Source organism: Chelon labrosus, assembly GCF_963514085.1.
Source record: "Chelon labrosus genome assembly, chromosome: 18".
NCBI lineage: Eukaryota > Metazoa > Chordata > Actinopteri > Mugiliformes > Mugilidae > Chelon > Chelon labrosus.
In genome coordinates this window covers 5,776,366-5,795,068 of record NC_140351.1, presented here as the reverse complement: position 1 = coordinate 5,795,068, position 18,703 = coordinate 5,776,366, and the positions used below count along the sequence as shown (strand labels likewise).

General features: G+C 42.6%; 1 protein-coding gene across 4 annotated transcripts in view; it reads right to left on the bottom strand.

Annotated features, from left to right (window-relative positions):
* Positions 1-796: 796 nt before the first annotated feature.
* The window catches only part of ccny (cyclin Y), a 45,771-nt gene continuing 27,864 nt past the window's right edge, over positions 797-18,703 (bottom strand). The window contains exons 3-12 of one of the 4 annotated variants that reach the window (XM_084565904.1): positions 18,135-18,155; positions 16,428-16,462; positions 16,301-16,324; positions 15,730-15,830; positions 15,598-15,633; positions 14,134-14,191; positions 13,711-13,830; positions 8,650-8,816; positions 5,672-5,834; positions 797-4,562 (exon numbers count right to left, since the gene is read on the bottom strand). In XM_084565904.1, the coding sequence (XP_084422030.1) occupies positions 4,446-4,562; positions 5,672-5,834; positions 8,650-8,816; positions 13,711-13,830; positions 14,134-14,191; positions 15,598-15,633; positions 15,730-15,830; positions 16,301-16,324; positions 16,428-16,462; positions 18,135-18,155 (842 nt within the window). In that variant the 3' untranslated portion in view covers positions 797-4,445. The remainder of the gene's footprint in view (positions 4,563-5,671; positions 5,835-8,649; positions 8,817-13,710; positions 13,831-14,133; positions 14,192-15,597; positions 15,634-15,729; positions 15,831-16,300; positions 16,325-16,427; positions 16,463-18,134; positions 18,156-18,703) is intronic. The other 3 variants (XM_084565906.1, XM_084565905.1, XM_084565907.1) reach the window with 3 other exon arrangements.

Below are 18,703 nucleotides of genomic sequence, written 5' to 3'. Positions count from 1 at the left end.
TCCTCACACTAACCAAGCGAAGCCTGACATGTGGAAAACAAATAGAAAAATCTGTTTATTTTTGCTTATGGGACCTTTAAACTAGATAAAAATTAAAATGTTAACCTTTTTCAAGTATGATTTTTTTTTTTAATATAATATTTGATATGTCATTTTACATTTTACTGACCACATTGTTCTATTTTTTTATTTCTTTTGCTTTGGTTGTATATCTTCTCAAACAGGAACCTTTTAATTACATTTTTTATCTTGAATTTCGGTGGGAACAATCAGTTCTGGTCCAACAAATCTTACGAGGTTGTAAACTCTGTGTGTTCATCTGACAAAGAGCTGTATCGATGGTGAGTTTGAGTGCAGCATGCATTTCAGTTTTAATGAAGCCTAGGCGAAAAGTCAATAAGGAGGATCCCTCTACGGTCGATTTGGAAGATTTCAGCTCCCCTCAGTTCTTCACTAATTCCAAGGCTCTGTTCTATGGATTCAAGTCAGCTTCTAGACCAGGGGTGTCAAACTCAGTTTAGTTCAGGGGCCACATACAGCCCAATTTGATCTAAAGTGGGCCGGATCGGTAAGATAAAAGCACAATAACAATTTGTTTTAGTGCAAAGACAATCAGGCAAATTAGGAGAATGTTTACATTTAATGAACTATAGTATAAATTGTTCGCACCAGCGTAGGCTACGGTGTCTATGTCCCGCAGTACCTTAAATGAGCCTTATGTGTGTGTGTGTAACTGGTGTTTTCAAGGAATTAAAGAAGAAATACACAGGTTTTATTGCAAGGTTTTAAAGTTTAATTCTTGCACAGATTTATTTTGTATTTTTTTTTCTAAACATTGCTTCAGAAGAGAAACGGGAGCAGGTTTTAAAATCATAGTCGACAACGTACGGAGAGAAAGAAGAGTTTGGCAAACTGAGAACAGGAACAAAATGACTGACTCACCGGAAAAAGGAAAATAATACACAGACAATAACAGCGGAATACAGTACGACTGGTTTGAAATATTCATCAATGGAAAAAAAAAAAGAAACTAGAAAAGGAAAAGGTCACAGCTACAGCAGTTGACTGACGTTGGCGTGGGAACCGTCACGATCAAGGCTGAATGTGTCGAATCCAAAAAAAAATAATTTTGTCATCATAGAGAGGAAGAGGGGGAAAATTAAGAAAAAGGTAAAACTCTATGCAGAGGTAGAGTTCAGTGCACAAGGCTATGACACACGCCGAGCCGACAGGGCGCCACGAGGTCTGTCAGAGTAGTACGGTTTCCACCTCGGGACTCACCACAGCTGACCACATGGCTCATCTCTGGGTGTAGACGACACCTGACTGGGCTGTATGCGCACACACATACAATAAATAGGATATACAATCTTTGAATACCTCTAACAGTTTGAACTCACAACAGCAACTCCAGTAACGTCACTTCCCTAAAGACAGGTTTTTTTTAATTTTTATTTATTTTCAACTCATTCAAAGCACATATCCTCTTCTTCTTCTTCTTCTTCTTCTTCTTCTTCTTCTCTTGTCTAAGACCAGACACCCTTTTTTCTCGTCGTATATACTTCAATGTGCAAGCGGGCTGGGCCAGAGCAACAACAGGATCGTCCTTCATTTCTCCACGACTTTGGTACAGTTCTGTCTCTTCTCACAACCTGCAGGTCAAGACCCTGGAAATCTCTCTCTCTCTCTCTAGGAGCTTGACAAGCAACATAACTTACATCCCAGCTGTGGGAGTTGCCAGTGAAATGCGCAAAACAACCTAGAGGCTGAAAATTTTGAAATTTGACCTTTTTTTTTTTCTTTCTTTCTCACATTTTTATTTAAGTAAAACAAAATATTTCCAGGTTCCAGACCGTGATATTTTTAGGCCTGCGCGAAAGAAACAGTCTAGAGATGATTGTAAGGCAAACAACCACTATTGTAAAGTTGATGCATTATACGCATTAACTTGTTGTATCTGCATTAAACTAGAATGACTCAAATTAAAGTTTGAAGACTTTGCCCTCGACTCCATCCCTCAGCTCAAGAAAAATAAATGCGCAATTCGGGAATGTGAATTGTTCGTGAAAAACACTGTTTACGACAGCTTTGCTTATATTCAGTGAATGTGAAGCTCCAAAACCGACCAAGTGCAGCAAAAGGCTGTCGGAATACATCAGTAAATAATATTGTAATAACTATTGGCAAAACAAAAAGCTTTTCGTATTATATTTTTTTTCTCTCTCACACTAACCAGCCAATCTGTGGCTAAGGACAATTTAAATAAAATCTTTTTATTATTTTATTTATATACGATGATCCTTATCCAGGGTTTGTGTGTCTTTAGGTTGAGAAGACTGTGAGCAACTAGCTAGCTTACTCGCGTGCACTTGCGGCGCCAAATGTTAGCCTTTAGCTCAATAGCTGACTGATGCTAACATCTGCATTATAACTAAAAACAAACAAACAAAAAAATACAAGCCAGCGCATGTAACATTAGCCATCCTTATATTTTACTGTGTACTGAATAAAGTCCTGTGAGAGCAGCTAAAAAGTGGCTAAAGCAGCTTTGCACTCAAGCCCGCAAAGCTAGCTAGCTAGCTAGCTAACGTAGCAGGAGGAAATGGAAAAGTTAGCTCGAAATAAGGTATTTAAATACCTGAAGTTATTTCTTATTTCATGAACTAATTGAAAACTATTATTTATTGATGCATTCAAATTTTTGACTTTACCAGTTTCCTGCATTTTTGTCGGTTTTAGGACGAAACAAGCATTATTACTTGATCAAAAAACTAACACACTGGGGTTATAAAATCTTTTTTTTTTGTTGTTTGTTTTGTTTTAAAAATATCATAATAAAATGAGCCTGAATTGTTTTATCCATACAACACGTACAGTATGTAAGACATAAGAAAAAAAAAAATGGCATTTTCTGTAGCGCAAAAAAATTGACAAGAAAACAGACAAAAAGTGGCGTCTCCCATTTAAATGTTAATACTTCACCTTTCTCTTTACTTGATTTGTCATAGGAACACAGAAGCAGACATATTTACCGCCCCTCTTCATGTACAGTAAAAACTAATCCAATATAAATAACATCATTCTGTATTTTTTTGTTTGTTTTTTTTAACTGTTTTTAACAGATTTTGCACACTGCCGCTTGTATTTACACTTTACAAAGACAATTTAGCAAAATTTATACAATCTCTCATTTTGTAAGCAGTGTCTCAATCATCACTTGTTTTTTATTTCCATTCATGTTGGTCTAGTCTATGGACCAGCAAAGGAAAAACAACTCTGAAGAATCATGCTTTTAGTGGCTTCTAAATCTCAATATTTCCATTTGTGCTGTTTCTATATAAGCTGGAAGAACCGTACAAAATGTCAAAGGAAAAAAAAAAATAAAATACTTCAGAGTTATTTGATCTGTTCCTCCGGTAGAAAGGGGAGAAGTGTTAAACTAGCTTATTACAGGCACCACAGGTCAGGACAATGGCAGTGAATAAAGTATAACATAAGCTCTACAGTATCATCTGTCTTTCAGTCAGTCTTCTCCCAAGTATGCATGCATGCTTCATCGTCTCTTTTTAATCTCAACAACAAACTGATGCCTGGGTATTGCTTCATGTGAACGGTGGCCGGGCGGCCTTTGCCGTGAGTTTACAAGTTTGAATTCCCATTTCTTGTCTAGAAACGCGTCCGTCTCTGGATGAGAACTCCAGCCGAACGGCCGCAATGATATATGCGTAGCTCAGTCAACTACATTTACTCAAGTTAACAAACAGAGGAATGTACACGTCCTTCCTTTTTGTGTGTGTTTGAATCTGCGAGCCGAGGGTTCTCCGTGATGGGAATGCAAAAGAACAAACGGCGACGTAACACAGACAAAATGAGGATTTTGAAATGTGCCTATAAGCTGTCAAAAGATCTATCTCGTGCTCCAGCGAAGGAACTCGCTGAACCAGAAGATTAGAATTAAAGGAATGTACACGGCCTCCCCTCAATCAGCTGTATGTGCCGGCTGGGCCTCAGAGGGGAATTGTGGAACGCTGCTGCTGCTGTTGCTGCTGCTCTTATGTTGTGTGTGTTTTTGCTATTTAAGCCCGTTCCTATTTTTTCATTTCCCAACTTCACACAGTCTCAATTTCGCCACTTCCTTTTTGGCGGTGGTCGAGGTCTCCGTCGCAACAGCTCTCACTCACTCTCACTTCAGTTTGGTTCAGCTCAGCTCCGTTTGGTTCAGTGCAGGCAGCCAGTGGGACTTCTTTTATGTACAACAACCAGAGAGGGTGCAATCACACTTGGAAAAGTGCCTGAAAGTGTGTTTGTGTTTGTGTGTGTGTGTGTGTGTGTGTGTATTTATATATATTCCAGACAGATCCACAGGACTGCTGCCCACCTGGTCGGCCTGCTCACCAGGCAGAAATACGGTACAGGTCTATATATTCCTCTGGAGGCAACCAGTGTTAGGAAATGATGGCTGGACACCACCGCACCACCGTCAGGTTGTCCGCGCTCACCGACCGCTTCTTGGCTAGCTTCTTCAAGTCCTTGTACTTGTCATCGCACAACCGGGAGATGGCCTGAAACGGAGAAGAAGTGAGATGAAGAGGGGTAGATGAGGAGGACGACCCTTTGATTTAGGTAGATTGATTCAATAAGACCGTAAATCATAATGTTCTGTTAGGGAGAGCAAGTGAGAGAGAAGTGGTAGGAACTTCATCGTGTCCTTAGACTTTTCCCAGTGTATCTCGTACATCACAGGTAGCGATACAAAAACTTTACAATCCCATAGTTTAGGCTGAAGCACCTTTCATCCATTCTTCCTTTTGGTTTTGTCCTGTAATGTGCAACTCTTCCCTTCAGCATTCAGGTAATAGGCAAGTATTTAAAAGAAAGTTGTCCAGCCAATAACTAGCCCTCACCTGGCAAAGCGGCTAGATTCTTGGAAGACAGCAACATCACACAGGAATCAGTCCAGGCTTTAATCTGTGCACTTGTAGCCAAACAATGGTTCAATCAATCAGAGTCCTTTGAAGAACTACTGACAGCTATGGGCATGTTTCAGATGGGATGACAGTCTATGGTAACGCCATTGAAGAGAGACAACAATGGCGTGTGCGAGATGGCAGGAATGGTCCACTGAATTGGTAACGACATAGCTAGCTACTCTGACTATGCCCTCAGTGATAGGCAGTGATTGACAGCCTGCCTTTTATCAAACAGTATCCAAGGATGACATCTCCTCCTTTTTTATACTTTTACAGTAGAACATTAAAACTTCTGTAACTAACCAATTAACCTAACCAGCATGTCTTTGGACAGTGGGAGGAAGCCCAAACTCCACACAGAAAGGCCCCAGTCGGCCGATGGATTCGAACCCAGAACCTTCTTGCTGTGAGGAATCAGTGCCAACCACCACACCACTGGTTTTAGTCGGCTGCTAACTGCAGTAAAGCTGCAGGACTGGAAGAGTCACGTTAAGACAGTGGAGTTAATTTCACAGCAACACAGCTCCACATCCCGTCACGAGTATCTACTGAGCTGTGCCTCCTCAAAATACCAATTTACCCCTCTGGACTCGGTTTATCGTACTCCACATCCTCAGGCCACGATAAATTGGTTTCGGACGCGATCAAACCCGATAGTATTTGCTCTCGGAATCTGTCTCCGGTATTTGTGTTCCCCTCACCTCTAGCTTCTGGGCCTTCTCCCTGCTGAGGGGCTCCAGGGGGAAGCTGAGGTTGTTGGCCTCGGCCAGGGAGCGCAGGTCAAAGTAATACTTGGCGTAGACGCTGGACGGCACGTTGATGTTGAACTGCAGCAGCTCCAGGAACTGGCGCTCCAGCTCGTTCCTGCGGCAGAAAGAGAGGAGGTGTGAGTTGAGAAATAACCTGACCTAGTGGAGTTAGTCGGACCTTCTTCTAAAATTTTTATTTCTATCTGCACAGAGATCATGTGGAGGGGAGACAAAGGGAGAAGGAATTAGTCCACATGAGACCTTCCTACTTGCAAATCCGTCACCTCACACAGACATGTTACTGAGTAAATCCCCAGTTCACCCTCCAAACATGAGCCTTCCCTCATAATGAAAGCGAATGCCATCTAAGGAAGGAGCTCAGAGCATTATATGTAAGAAAGAATATTAATCCAGCACCCGAAAAATCGTATTGTCATGCGCCGCCTCATGCTTGAAAGCTCCGTGATCCTTTCTGCAGCGTGATGACAGTGGCTTTCAGCCGCTCCTCTTCAGTCATGACCGATTCATTTTGCATTGTAACCGCAATTCATCTCTTCTTCTCTTCTCCTTCTGAGCCTTTGTTCCTCGCCCACGCACATTTAAAGGCATCCAGCAACAGACGAGCTAAATTTAGACTCGGCTTTAGCCAGACTGCCTAATAACGCTGCTTCTTTTTTATTCAGCTGATCTCACATCCATTGCTTCCAAATATTCTTTCCGGACTTTCCTGCAGTTATTTTACTGTCAGCAGGTGGAAACAGGCTCGTGTTCCGAATCAGGGGTTTGAAAAGGCTCAAATTGACCTTCCGATTAAACCTCTTGTCAAATACTGGGACGCTCTCCGGTAAAGGGCCATATGGGAGCCCAGCAGAAGCACATGCTGGGCTCCGCTCGCTAGAAAGAGTCCCGAACAGGTGGATTACAGCCGTTGCTCTGTGAATCCGAGCCAGAGGACAAGAATAGACGGCTACTGGTGCGGAAAAGCGTGAAAGCAGCGGGGGGTCAGAGGTGGCGGCAGAGGCAACACGTCTGCGGCATCGTGTTGCTCCTCGGGATATTACAGCCGAGATTCCTGTGGACCGGAGGAGAGCGATGTGGTTTAGGAGGTGTGTCCTCGTGCTCGAAATGCTTCTACCCTTGTCTTGAACTGAGGTCGGATACTGGACACACCAACGTCCAATAGAATTTATTTTATTCATTTTTTTTTAAAGTATTTATTTCACATAAAATAAAATTAATAACAAATAAATTAAAAATCAGGAAGACTGATCTTATCGTCCGGAGAGAGAGTCGGGGCAAGAAAACGGTAACGGTGGAGAAAAGAGAATCTGAAATTTCTCACATTTATGGTTTAAATTGTCCAGAAGAAGGGCAGATATCTATATGATCCATATGGTGACCGTGGAGATGTGAGGAGGCCACCTCAGTAAGATAAATTTATTTGGGGATAAATAAAGAGAAGCCTATCAGGCTTACAAGCCAACAAACAAAATGCAAAAGACACTGAAAAACGGTTTCCAAAAAATCTCCTGAATCACAAAATGCACTTCTTTCCAAACCGTTAACATTTTAATACAATCTAAGGATAAAATCCTAAATAAAATCTAATCTATTGCTTCAGTGTGAACCCTTAAACTGAGCATCTCTTATTGTCAGCTTGTTAGACACTAATAAAGTCTTCTTTTACGGGTTGATGACACGATAGACACGATCATTTATTTATGACACGAATCCACCTTCGTCACTCCGCTCCCTCCGGACCACCCGAGCTCCACGACGACAAAAGGCAGCCAAGGGTGTTTGATAAAGTGGACGGAGGTCACCCTGAGCGAGTCTACACCACCACCACGTGACTCCTCTCGACACCTCCTCAACCCCAGAATGACTCGACAAACGCCGGCTATTCTCGGCGCAGGAAGACCCTGAACGCCCGTCACAGAGCGGGGAGGGTGGGGTGACGGCAGCTAGAGTGGCAATCGGGAAGGGTTATTAACAATGGATGAGACTTCATACCAAGCAAGGTCAGGTCAAGTCAGTCGACTGATAGAAGAAGCAACTATTTTAGTTTTCTGTTGTTTTCTATGATGTCTGCATGTCGAAGACAGCTCCGTAGTTCAGGTTCTAGCTGTCAACGCTATTTGTCTCTAACTAGATGAACAGTCTAAGGAGCGTCTCCCATGCTAATGTTCTTTTAGACATCGTATAGTATATTCACACATGTGATTCGGCACCTCCCACACAAGAACCGAGGGGCAGAAAACGGCTTAAAATAAACAGAAGGAGGAGTAATCACTGCTGTTTATGGCATATATTTGTATTTCTCCTTGTATCACACAACTTGCAATTGTTCGTGTGTTGAGTGACACAGTTCTGGGTATTTCTAGAAGTCAGTTTGTCATTAAAACCTGTTTTTTCAGTCCTTAAAGTATTGGAAAGAGGTTCTTTTTTTTTTTTTTTACCTCCAAAATCAATGGCTCCAATAGACTACCATTCAAAAACTGTTAACTTCTCTGTAAGTGTGAACCTGAAAACCTCTTGTTTTAGTTTAAATTTAGTTTTAAACAGACAATAGTGGAAAAAACATCCCACCAACTTCTTGTGTCCTCACATCAATATCAAGTGAATATGTTTCCACAGGTCACTTTAGTGTCATTAGCTAAATGCGGGTGGTCGGTTTGATAATAAATCAATAATGAAGTAGATATTAGGTCTAAAAGAGTGGTATATACTGTACGTGGAGGTGTGTTTTGCTTGATTGACAAAATAAAGATGGCAGCATGTCCCTGTCTACGTCCATCTATTAAATACAGCTTACGATGCAATGACAGTGGATGTCTTTCTTCTGTGGGTGCACCTTGCACTACCTTCACGTCAATAAACTGCAGTGTTTCTGCCGCGGGTGTTTTTTTTTTTTTTTCAGGGTCACTCACATGTCCTCCACAGTGATATCCTTGAGAATTTGGCAGTAGTCTACGTTCCAGACCGCCTGGTCGTCCCAGACCTTGGAAGCCAGGAGGATGGCCCCCAACACGATCCGCTTCCAGTTGGCAGGGCTGATGTCGATCTCGGCGTACGTCAGGAGCCTCTCCAAGTACACCTGAGACAGGGAAGTGTGACACAAATGACTTGTTTGAACATAAAACCTGTGCATTGTGTAGTTTCTTATAGGCGGTTTAGGCTTCAGTGTCAATTTCGTGCCGTAGCTACGTCATCAGCCCAGACCCTAGCGTCGTAGCTGACGTGCACCTCCCTAGAAATGTAACTACATGTCATGGGGACACAGACCGCAAGAGTTGTGACTGGTCCGCTTAGTAGTAGCATGTTTCTGCTTTAGTATTTCTGGCTGCTTCTCCTCCTCTGCAATTTTTGAATCGATTGTTTTGGATCAATAAAGATGGAACACATGGAGGAAATTCGGAGGTGCAAACATTTGTACAACTTGTCTTTGGCGAAATTTCGTCAAAAGCTTCAGTTGCCATTGTTGAAAGTGAAGCAGGAAGTAGAAACAAAAATGAACCCAACTGGCAAAAAAAAGACACAGCACCAACTAGTGTTTGGGAGGTGTTCTTACAGAGCGAGCGAGACTGACGAGTGCACAAGTATAAATGGCTCGTACTGGCATAGGTTATGTACGTAGGTTACGGTGTCTCTGTCCCGCAGTACCTTTAGGCCTTTAGGGTCGTTTTTTGGGACTATGGGTGTCCTGATTGGTATTGGGGACGATCAAGGCATTTTTTCTTCTGCCATAAACTAAAACATTAAAGAACATGACTAAAACACGCCTGGAAGTACTTTAAAGACTCCAGAAGAAACGCCTGTTGTATAGTTTTATAACACTGAACGAAACAAAATGATTGACTTTAGTATTTGTTGTGACAGTGTGAGTGTTCAGGCTGAGCTTCATACAGTACACTTGTAGTTTCTGTACTGTTATTTATTTCGCACAACAAAGAAAATCATTAAGGAATAACTTGGAGACAGGTAATTTTTCCCAAGTGCATTGCAGAACAATTCAACTGTCAAGCCTATAGACCTAAATTAGATGTATTATGAAGTTTATTGTACTTAATACGGCTGCACAGTGCACGCACGGTCTAGGAGAATACAAGTAAGACAAGAAAATGAATCACCAGGGAAGGAAACTTGTTTATGCAAAATATATAAAACACACAAAAGTCAATATTAAATGATTAAAGGATCACATTAGGACAGAAACCTTAATCGGGGCATGCATAATTGTGATAATAAAACAAGACCTCTATAATTGCAAACCCGGAAACCGGTCATTTTTAGTTTATATATCTGTCCACACAATAGACAATTTTAATTACATTCTGGTCTCATTTGAAGAGTTAGTTCGCCACGTTACTGCTTTCCGTTCTCCTACATACTCAGACGTAAGACGGGCTGATGAAAAATCCAGCTTCCCCCGGAGCTCCCCTCATAAAATATCCATGCCAATCGAAACCCTGCCCCCTCCTCTCTCGCTCTCTCTCTCTCTGCTGCACTCACCATTTCTTTCAGTAGCCAGACTTCCCACGGTCTGCACGCCCAAAGCCCGAAGAGCCCACAGGGCACAGCTTTAACAAGTTGGGATATTTGTAGAGAGGCTGAATTCCTCAGATCCACTCGTCATCGTTTTTGTTAGAGCGTAAGAGAGGATGTCTTCTATTAGATTTTACAGCTTGTAGCATGGAAGCTGTTGCACGGAGACAGCTAAATGCTTTGGCAATAAAATGAAAGCTCGTTTATCTCCCAATTACAATGCATTTCAGGCTTTTAGTGTAAAAAGTGCACAAGTAGAAGCAGTCTTTAAATCTAGTTTTCAGTTGTGAAACGTGAAATTTTACAAAACCTTTAAACAGATACGGTTTCATAAAACAGTAAAGCTCGTTCTTGCTTGTTACTGCAATTTCTGCCCGGCTGACCGGGACGCTACGTTCTCCATTTTCCATAAATACAGTGAGTTTACTGTGGAGTCGACTGAATTCACAGTACAGTAGCTGAAAACTTTGGAATCTGTCTCCTCTCGGATAACGAGTCGAAGTTTGCAGAGATGTTGTGTTTTTCTGGCAGGCTGGGGTACACTGTGTATTCCACTCAATTTAAATTCTGCCTGAACCTGTTCAGTGGCAGAGCTGTCAGTGTTACGGGCCTCCGAGACCCAAAAGAAGAAGAAGAAGAAGACGGCTGCTGGACACTGGACGGTCATCTGCTTTAAGTTTATCACTGTCTAATTAGCATACATGAAATCGTAGCCCATGGTTTGGACAAACAAGGAGCCAAAGAAAAATCTTCTTTCATCTCATTTTGCGGCTTGTTTCGACACAGCTCAGGTAGCTAATTGGACGAGTCATGGTGAGTTTCGGCTTTGTGCCTGCGGGCGATGCTCGCCTATCTCTGCTGTGGCTCAGCGCTGGCAGCAAACAGCGAAGAGAGCCAGCGCGAAATGAGGGCCCGACCACATGCTGGCGTGCACGCTAGCTACACAAACGAGCACAACAAAGAATCTAGAGGCGGTGTGTTGGGAAAAACAGTAGCCCCGTTCAACCAGAATAAACCCAGGTGATTTAATTGCGTGAACCCTGGGCTGATGTCAAACTAAACACGGGCTGGGTACAAGACGGAGCAACCGTTCTCCAGGGAGGTTAAAAAGTAAATCTACCTGAAGACGGAGTAGGTTGTAAATGTGTGATAATGATGAGACGACAACATCGTTTCACGTTTATGTCGCCTCTTGTGTTTAAAAAGTAATCCTGGTGTAACATGGGATTCATAACAAATGGAAGCCAAAGCATCAAGCACTTGATTTAGATGTCATGGTTCTAGTCGGATGAAGGAAATTTCAGTTGAACAATGCACCGATCAGCCACAACATTATGACCACCGACAGGAGAAGTAAATAACACTGTACCACCTGTAGCACCCACCTAGACCAGACCAGGCACCCCCACCCCATAGCCTCAGAAGGTCCATGTCCATTCTCTGATGAGTCCCAACTGTTTTGGAGGCACAAGGGAGACTGGCACAAGTACGAGGAAGGTGGTCATAATGTTATGCCTGATTGGGCTGTCCAGTTAACCCATTCAGACCGGATCACGCATCTGTGCGTGTTTACCTTTAAGACCGGATCACGCATCTATGCGTAGTTACCATTAAGGCCGGCAAACGCGTCTGTGTCATTTTGAGCGTTGTCGTCTTTTTCGAGGCACATGGCCAATTATATGCACTGTGATTGGCTGAAATATTCTTGGGTGAGTGACAGAGATGCTTAGGGATTTTTTTTTAAACTCATGTGACTAATAAAACGCTTTGTGATTGGTCGAAATAAGCCTACACGTGGAGTATGTTTTGATCGAAAATTTTAAACACCGTGCTAGCGATCCGTCACGGCTGACTCAAGTGAAGGAAGTGATATTGACGAAGTAATTGAAAAAATAGATCTTTACTGATTTTCAAAATTTTCAAAATTTTTGGAGTTTATTGATTTTTTAAAAAAAATGCATTTGAAGATTATGCCCTAGCAAGTCAGTCAAGTTGAAAGCCAAAGAAGTAAGCTGTCAAATGCTTTTTATTTCATGTTTTTATCTGCTACAGAGCCTGAGAAATTAAGGTTTAAGTGCTGACATATTCTGAAAAACCTCAGGTTTTGAGAGGGGGTTTACAGAAGAGTGTTTAGGCCTGAATGGGTTAAACCAATGCATCAACTTAAATACCTGAAATTTGCTTTCATAATGGCACAATTTGACCAGTTGAGCTGCAGCCCGATGTCTAACAATACGCTGCCTGTGTCTGATTCGTTCTTGTTTCCGTCTACTGGGATTTATTTTGACAACTGGGATTGATTTTCATACAAGCAGACACGCTGACTCTCGCGCTTTTCCATCTTTTCCATCCACAAAGAAACCTTCACTTTGCCCTCGTACGATGTAATGACTGCGGAGGGAAGGAAGACGCCCAGCTTCCACCCCTCCGTCTAAAGTTAGCTGCGTCAGCTAAGCTAGCACCATAACCACCATCCCCAACAGCCTTATTCAATTACTGATGGCATGCCAGACTCTACTCTAGGGGACCGGAGGAGGAAGACCATATGCCAGGCTGCACTCTGTCTTAAACCGTTCTCATAAAAGACCACCTGTGCACGGACGCAGACACTGAACACTCACATATACGGTATGTCGATGTCTTTGCTTTCCAGTTTGGAAAAAAGTGGCACGCCCGTCCAAAACGCACACACGTTTATACACTGTTGTGCATCTGTCAGGAGGCAAGGCAACTTAATACTAGGCCACCAGGCTGGCCATATTAACCGTGCACTTCCCCGGTCTCTGGGGACGCATGTGTCGGCGGCAGAATGAGATGTTTCTAGGCAGAGGAGTGTGGAAGGAGAGAGAGTTCATTTCCAACATGATGTGACTAATACAAGATAAATATAGTAGATGAGTAAGTCAATTCTGCGCTCATTTATGACTGAACATGCACATCCCTCTAAACGAAGTGCAAAAACATACACTAACGCTTAACGGCATCCATTTAGTTGTGCAATTAAATAAAAACACAGATAAACTAATAAACAAGATGATGGGAGAGAGAAAAGGTGCAATGTAATCTGCTCGACAGACTTGAGTGAGCATCACAGGATGTTATAAGTCAGGAAGACGCAAAATAAAGTAATTCTGAAAGGAAATCACGCAGATCAAACTAATATCGCCACTCTATTTCTGTTATCTTCCTATTTTCTAGTCTCTCTTGTTCACTTTTCTTTTCATTCATTCATTTTTCTGAGGACATCCTCCATCTCCAGAGGGTTATATTGAGCATTTCCTATGAATCGAGGGGAAGAATTACAAAAATAAAAGACATAAAGTAGAAAGCAGATGATCGCAGAGAAGGCAGCCGGGAAGCAATACTCCCTCCTAGTGTCAACTCCTGAAATACACACTAATATCCACACACATGCACACACATCCACACACTTGGACTGAACTCACCAAAGTGACGATGGCACACTCGGCAGTGAGCTGTGCAGCGCTGAACAGCGTCCTGACGAAGCGGTAGATCTGCTTCTGCTCAGGGTCGTGCTTGTCGTAATCAGCAGGAATCTCAGACTTCTACGACGAATAAAAAGGGACGACAAGAAAATGAAATGAAATCTTGTCTGATTTGACCTGACTGTTTTCCCAAAATGGAAAACAAACGTTGCCAGTAAGAGTCCATGTGGAGCGTCAGTCGAAGTGGTTATGTAAATTTCTGGACTGAAAACGCTCAACTGATAACACTTGTGAATGATCCAGATGGCTCCTGAGATTATGAGACAGACCCCCCCCACACACACACTATTTGATCCACGCCTGCTTATTTGCTTTTCATCAGCTCTACAGTTTAATCTACTGTATCTCCAGCTGAGGCCTTACCGAGAGTGGGTGCAGTTTCTCATCGAATATGTCTAACAACATTCTTCCGTCGATGTCTCTGGAATGGAAAAGAGCAAGGGCAAATATCAGAGTATGATTGAAATAATAATAAAAAAAAAACACATGGCATGAGTTAAAAATATGCCTCTTTGATAAGCCATTTAAGGGCATGTATCTGCACTCCCCAAACAGCTGCCCCATGTAGGATTCCTACCATTTAAAGCAAACTGAAACACCGACCCCTTTCCTCTTTTTTTTCTTTTCTTTGTCGTTTGTCCAGTTTTGAGAACTTCACAAAGTTGTGGTGTTTTTATGAAGACGTGAACGTTTGAGATCCGATCATTAATCACTAAAGTTGCCATGTCTGCTCCATTAATTCACAAAAGTGTTGCCAAAGAGCCAAAAAGTACTTCAAAATGCAGAGTCCCGCTGTCAGAAAAGACAGTCGTGGTACCATAGGATGAGATAAAATAAGACAAAGAGTAATACATCTGAGGCAGATTCCAATAAAATCAGTAAGTTGACAATCTATGATAAGAAAAATGAGTCTGAATTGATGTTTATCCTCAGCAGAGAAAGGTAGACCTTTTGTTGAAGACTCTAATGGCGAGTTTGGACCAAAATTTTATATGCTCGCTAAAGATTTTGGTAATTTGTTGATTGTAAATGTCACGCGGCTTGTATGTGCAACTTAATAATTCATCTGGTCATACGAGTGGTACCTACATGAGGTCTAGTCCCTTTATAACCTTCGGCGTGAAATGTCCACTTCACTCTGGCCCTGTTCACACCTGGCATTAAAATGCATCTTATGTGATCTGATCACGAGTGAACAGGTGTGAACGTACCAAAGACAGAGGACACACTGAGGTCCTCTGCATCACGCCACATTTGGAGGTGGTCCGGGCTGCAATGGACCACGTTCTCCCAACAGTATGACCACAAACGTGTCCTGTGCCACACTGAAGGGCGGTCTATTCAACGTATGCCCTCTGCATGAGTAGAGTTTTGACTCCATGTACAGCACAACATTCTAAGTGTCGTCCGTTTGTAGGGACAGTCTTTTAACATCTACTGTCCTTGCAGCTGGTAGTTTTTTGTTTTTACTACGTACATTTTTCACTTTCATGCTCTTACAGCGGGCTGTTTGCAGCTGTGACCCCCCCCAAGGGACGGGAGCAAGAGATCAGGTTACAAGACACGCACGTGGAGACATATTCTAATACCAGGTGTGAACAGAAGTACATGGACCTGTCGGTTTGTGATCGGATAGCCCGAGACGCACGTTAATACCAGGTGTGAACAAGGCGTCGGGCTTCATTTGGTTAGCCATCACACAGAATGTCAAAACATCTGAACAACTGAGAATTTAACACATGTATTGTGATCAAAGGGGCATTTTCTTTTCGTCTTGGTTTAGTTTTCTGATGCTATGATGGTGCTTAAGGGAAAGAAATGTCATACCTGTTCTTTATATGGTAGTATATTGCAAGGGCTACGCTGTAAAGACAGAAAATAGAAATATAAACAAACTTAACAGGTTGAACATTTCTCAGATCTAATCAGATGGTGACTGAAATCTGACAAAAAGGTTACCATTTAATGGTGTATTTGAGGTTGGGTTGACTGACGGTGCTGTCGTCAAGGAATATGGTGGAACACGAGCTGTACTTCCGTCTCACTGGGCCTGGATGATGCTGGAGTTCACACGCATGCATAGAAAACACAAACACACACGTGCATGTCAATCGCTATTTCTGTCGCAACTCGGACCAGCAGCGACGGAAACTAGGACACCTGTGAGCCCACAAACTAAATCTGGCCGTTTTCCGTCAGCGCCTGACACAGCTGCATGGAGAAAATGGCATTTATGGTGCAGTTGCATCTTTAGAGAAGCGTCGTACTTTTTATTTTTTCTACCAGCTCATGCAATCATGTTGTCATTCAAAAAGCCTTGCAGGAATTTTCTTTTTCTTCAAAAAAATAAAATAAAAGCCCATTTCAAAGATGAACTGCACCATAATAAGATGAAACTGCTTTTCTACATTTGTACTTTTAGGTTTTCAAACATGTGACTAAGACCAGAGCACGAGACAAAGTGGGATGTGTGGAGTTTGAAAAAGGACGGGACGACATAATAGGGTTTGGGTTATATTTAAGACTTTACCTTGTTCTCCGAAATGTGTGTAAACTTGTAAAAAATACAAAACGTTGAAAATTACTATCTGCACAGCAATCACAGCAGCAAGCAGACTGAGTAATAAAAATAGCAGATGTTGTTTTGTCTTACTTACATGGTTGATGTAAAGGCTCTTCCGTTTTTCTCGAACTGGAAAAAAAAATAATAAAAAAAAAAGAGACGAGAGAAACAGGTGTGAGTTCAAGCTCAGTGTGAATGCAGTACACAACCCTAACAGACAGGGGGCAGCCTTTGTCCAGGGTTAAGCAGCAACAGGATAATGGACAAACAGACATTTTACCTCTAATTATTCTATACCACGTCAAACAAAGCCAAGCAGTCTGAGCAAACGGCGTGAGGAGCTGAGATCAAGTCCCTGGCAAATGCGTATTTATGTATTTTGCCGTATTCCAAATGAGACTGACCATTATTCAAGTGCAGATTGTATTTGAGGTGGTCCGCTGTGTTGCATCAGTCTAAATATGGCACACATGCATATTCATGTGTGGGTCTACGGTATGTGCACTGTATGTGTAGCAGAACACACAAGGGGAGGAGAGGATCGCCAGCAAAGCAAACTAGAGCAGATGGAGAGAGAGCGAAGGCACACATATGCACGGTGACGTAGCTCGCCGTCTCGCACTTCTCATCCCGGTACCGTCTCTGACACAAACACACACACACTCGTGCCCTGATGCACATGTTTTTCCGCTGAGCGGTCGTGACTGTGTGCGATGCTTTCTAGCAAACAAAACGTACCAAAATATGTTACGTCATAATTAGTGCTGCACATTTAAGTGAGGAATGATCTCATGTCACTTCTCTAAACACACACTTTAGGCAGCTTGTGCACTAGTTGTTAGAGAAGCACACTTGGGACAATACACCGATCAGGCATAACATTATGACCACCTTCCTAATATTGTGCAGGTCTCCCTTGTGCCTCCAAAAACAGTTCATCAGGGAACGGACATGGGCCTTCTGAGGGTGTCCTGTGGTGTCTGGCAACACAATGCTGTTAGTTTGGGGCTTTGAGGGGAGGGGCCTCTGTGGATCATCCCACAGACACTTGATCAGTTTGGGATCTAGTGAATTTGGAGGCCAGGTCAACACCTTGTGCTGTTCTTCATGGTTTTTTGAGTTGTTCCTAAAGCGTTTTTGTGGCTGCATCCTGCTGGGGATGGCTGCTGTTATCAAGGAGTGTCATTGCTATGGGGTGGGGGTGCCTGGTCTGGTCTAGGTGGGTGCTACATGTCTAAGTAACATCCACATGAATGAATGCCAGGTCCAAAAGTTTCCCATCAGAACTATGAATTGTCACAAGAAGGTCAATATTATTCACTTCTACTGTCTGTGGTCACAATGTTGTGGCTGATGGCTGTAAAGTTATACATTTGAATTCCCCTACATTCATGGCTTAAGCACCTAACCCTCAAAACCTGGCCGCCGCACAGCTGGATGCCCACTGCTCCAGATGTGCTCCTTGTGTGTACGAATGAATGGGTTGAATGCTATTATTTTAATTTTGACGTGTCGTTTTATCAACCAAAACAGGTTTTCGGTCAAACCCATGCAGCCGTACACATAACGGTACATCTCATGGACTGACATGTGCAAAGGAAGAAGCACACACACACACACAGAATAATATCATCAGCAGCGAAGGCACGTAACCTGCCGACAGAAGACGACACAGGCCGAGAGTACGAGAATACGATGCAGCCTACACGAAGGGGGGCGTTCCCCGAGGAGAGCCCAAACACAAACACTAAGCATAACGTTGCCTGCCTATTGACACCCGACACACACTGCACATGCTTACCTCTCTTGTTGGGCACGGCAACTGAAAAAACAAAAGTCCAAGTTGTCTCCACGTTTGTTTATGACACAAGAGGCTTAATCATTAAGTCATTAGTTGTGGTGTAAAAATGTAACGATACATTTAACTTTGGGTCTTAAAGGACGACAATATTTAGGTATTTTACATTTATTGGATAAGCGCAGAAGAACCAAAGAAGAAATGTAGGGAATTACTAACGGCTCGCCTAAAGGATCACATTTTTGTTCCACTTATTTGACTCATGTGTTGGTATTTATGCACCGTGCTGAGAACAAAGGCCAGCAGACGTTCACATGAGAGTCTGATAAGGCTAATAAAAGGCTTATAAGGCTCTAAACACTAGATCAATATGTGAGAGTCTTAAGGCTGCATCCAAGTAAAGAAATCATGTGTGAAGTGGGAAATATAAGATCAGTCTCCAAACCCCCTACCAAAAATCTGACGTAAAGGCAGATGGTAAAAAATGTTCACAGGATCCTCTCTGGAGCTTTTATGTTAGATGAAAGCGTGTTGGTATATTTGCACAGCGCCACGTCTGAAATCCACGCATC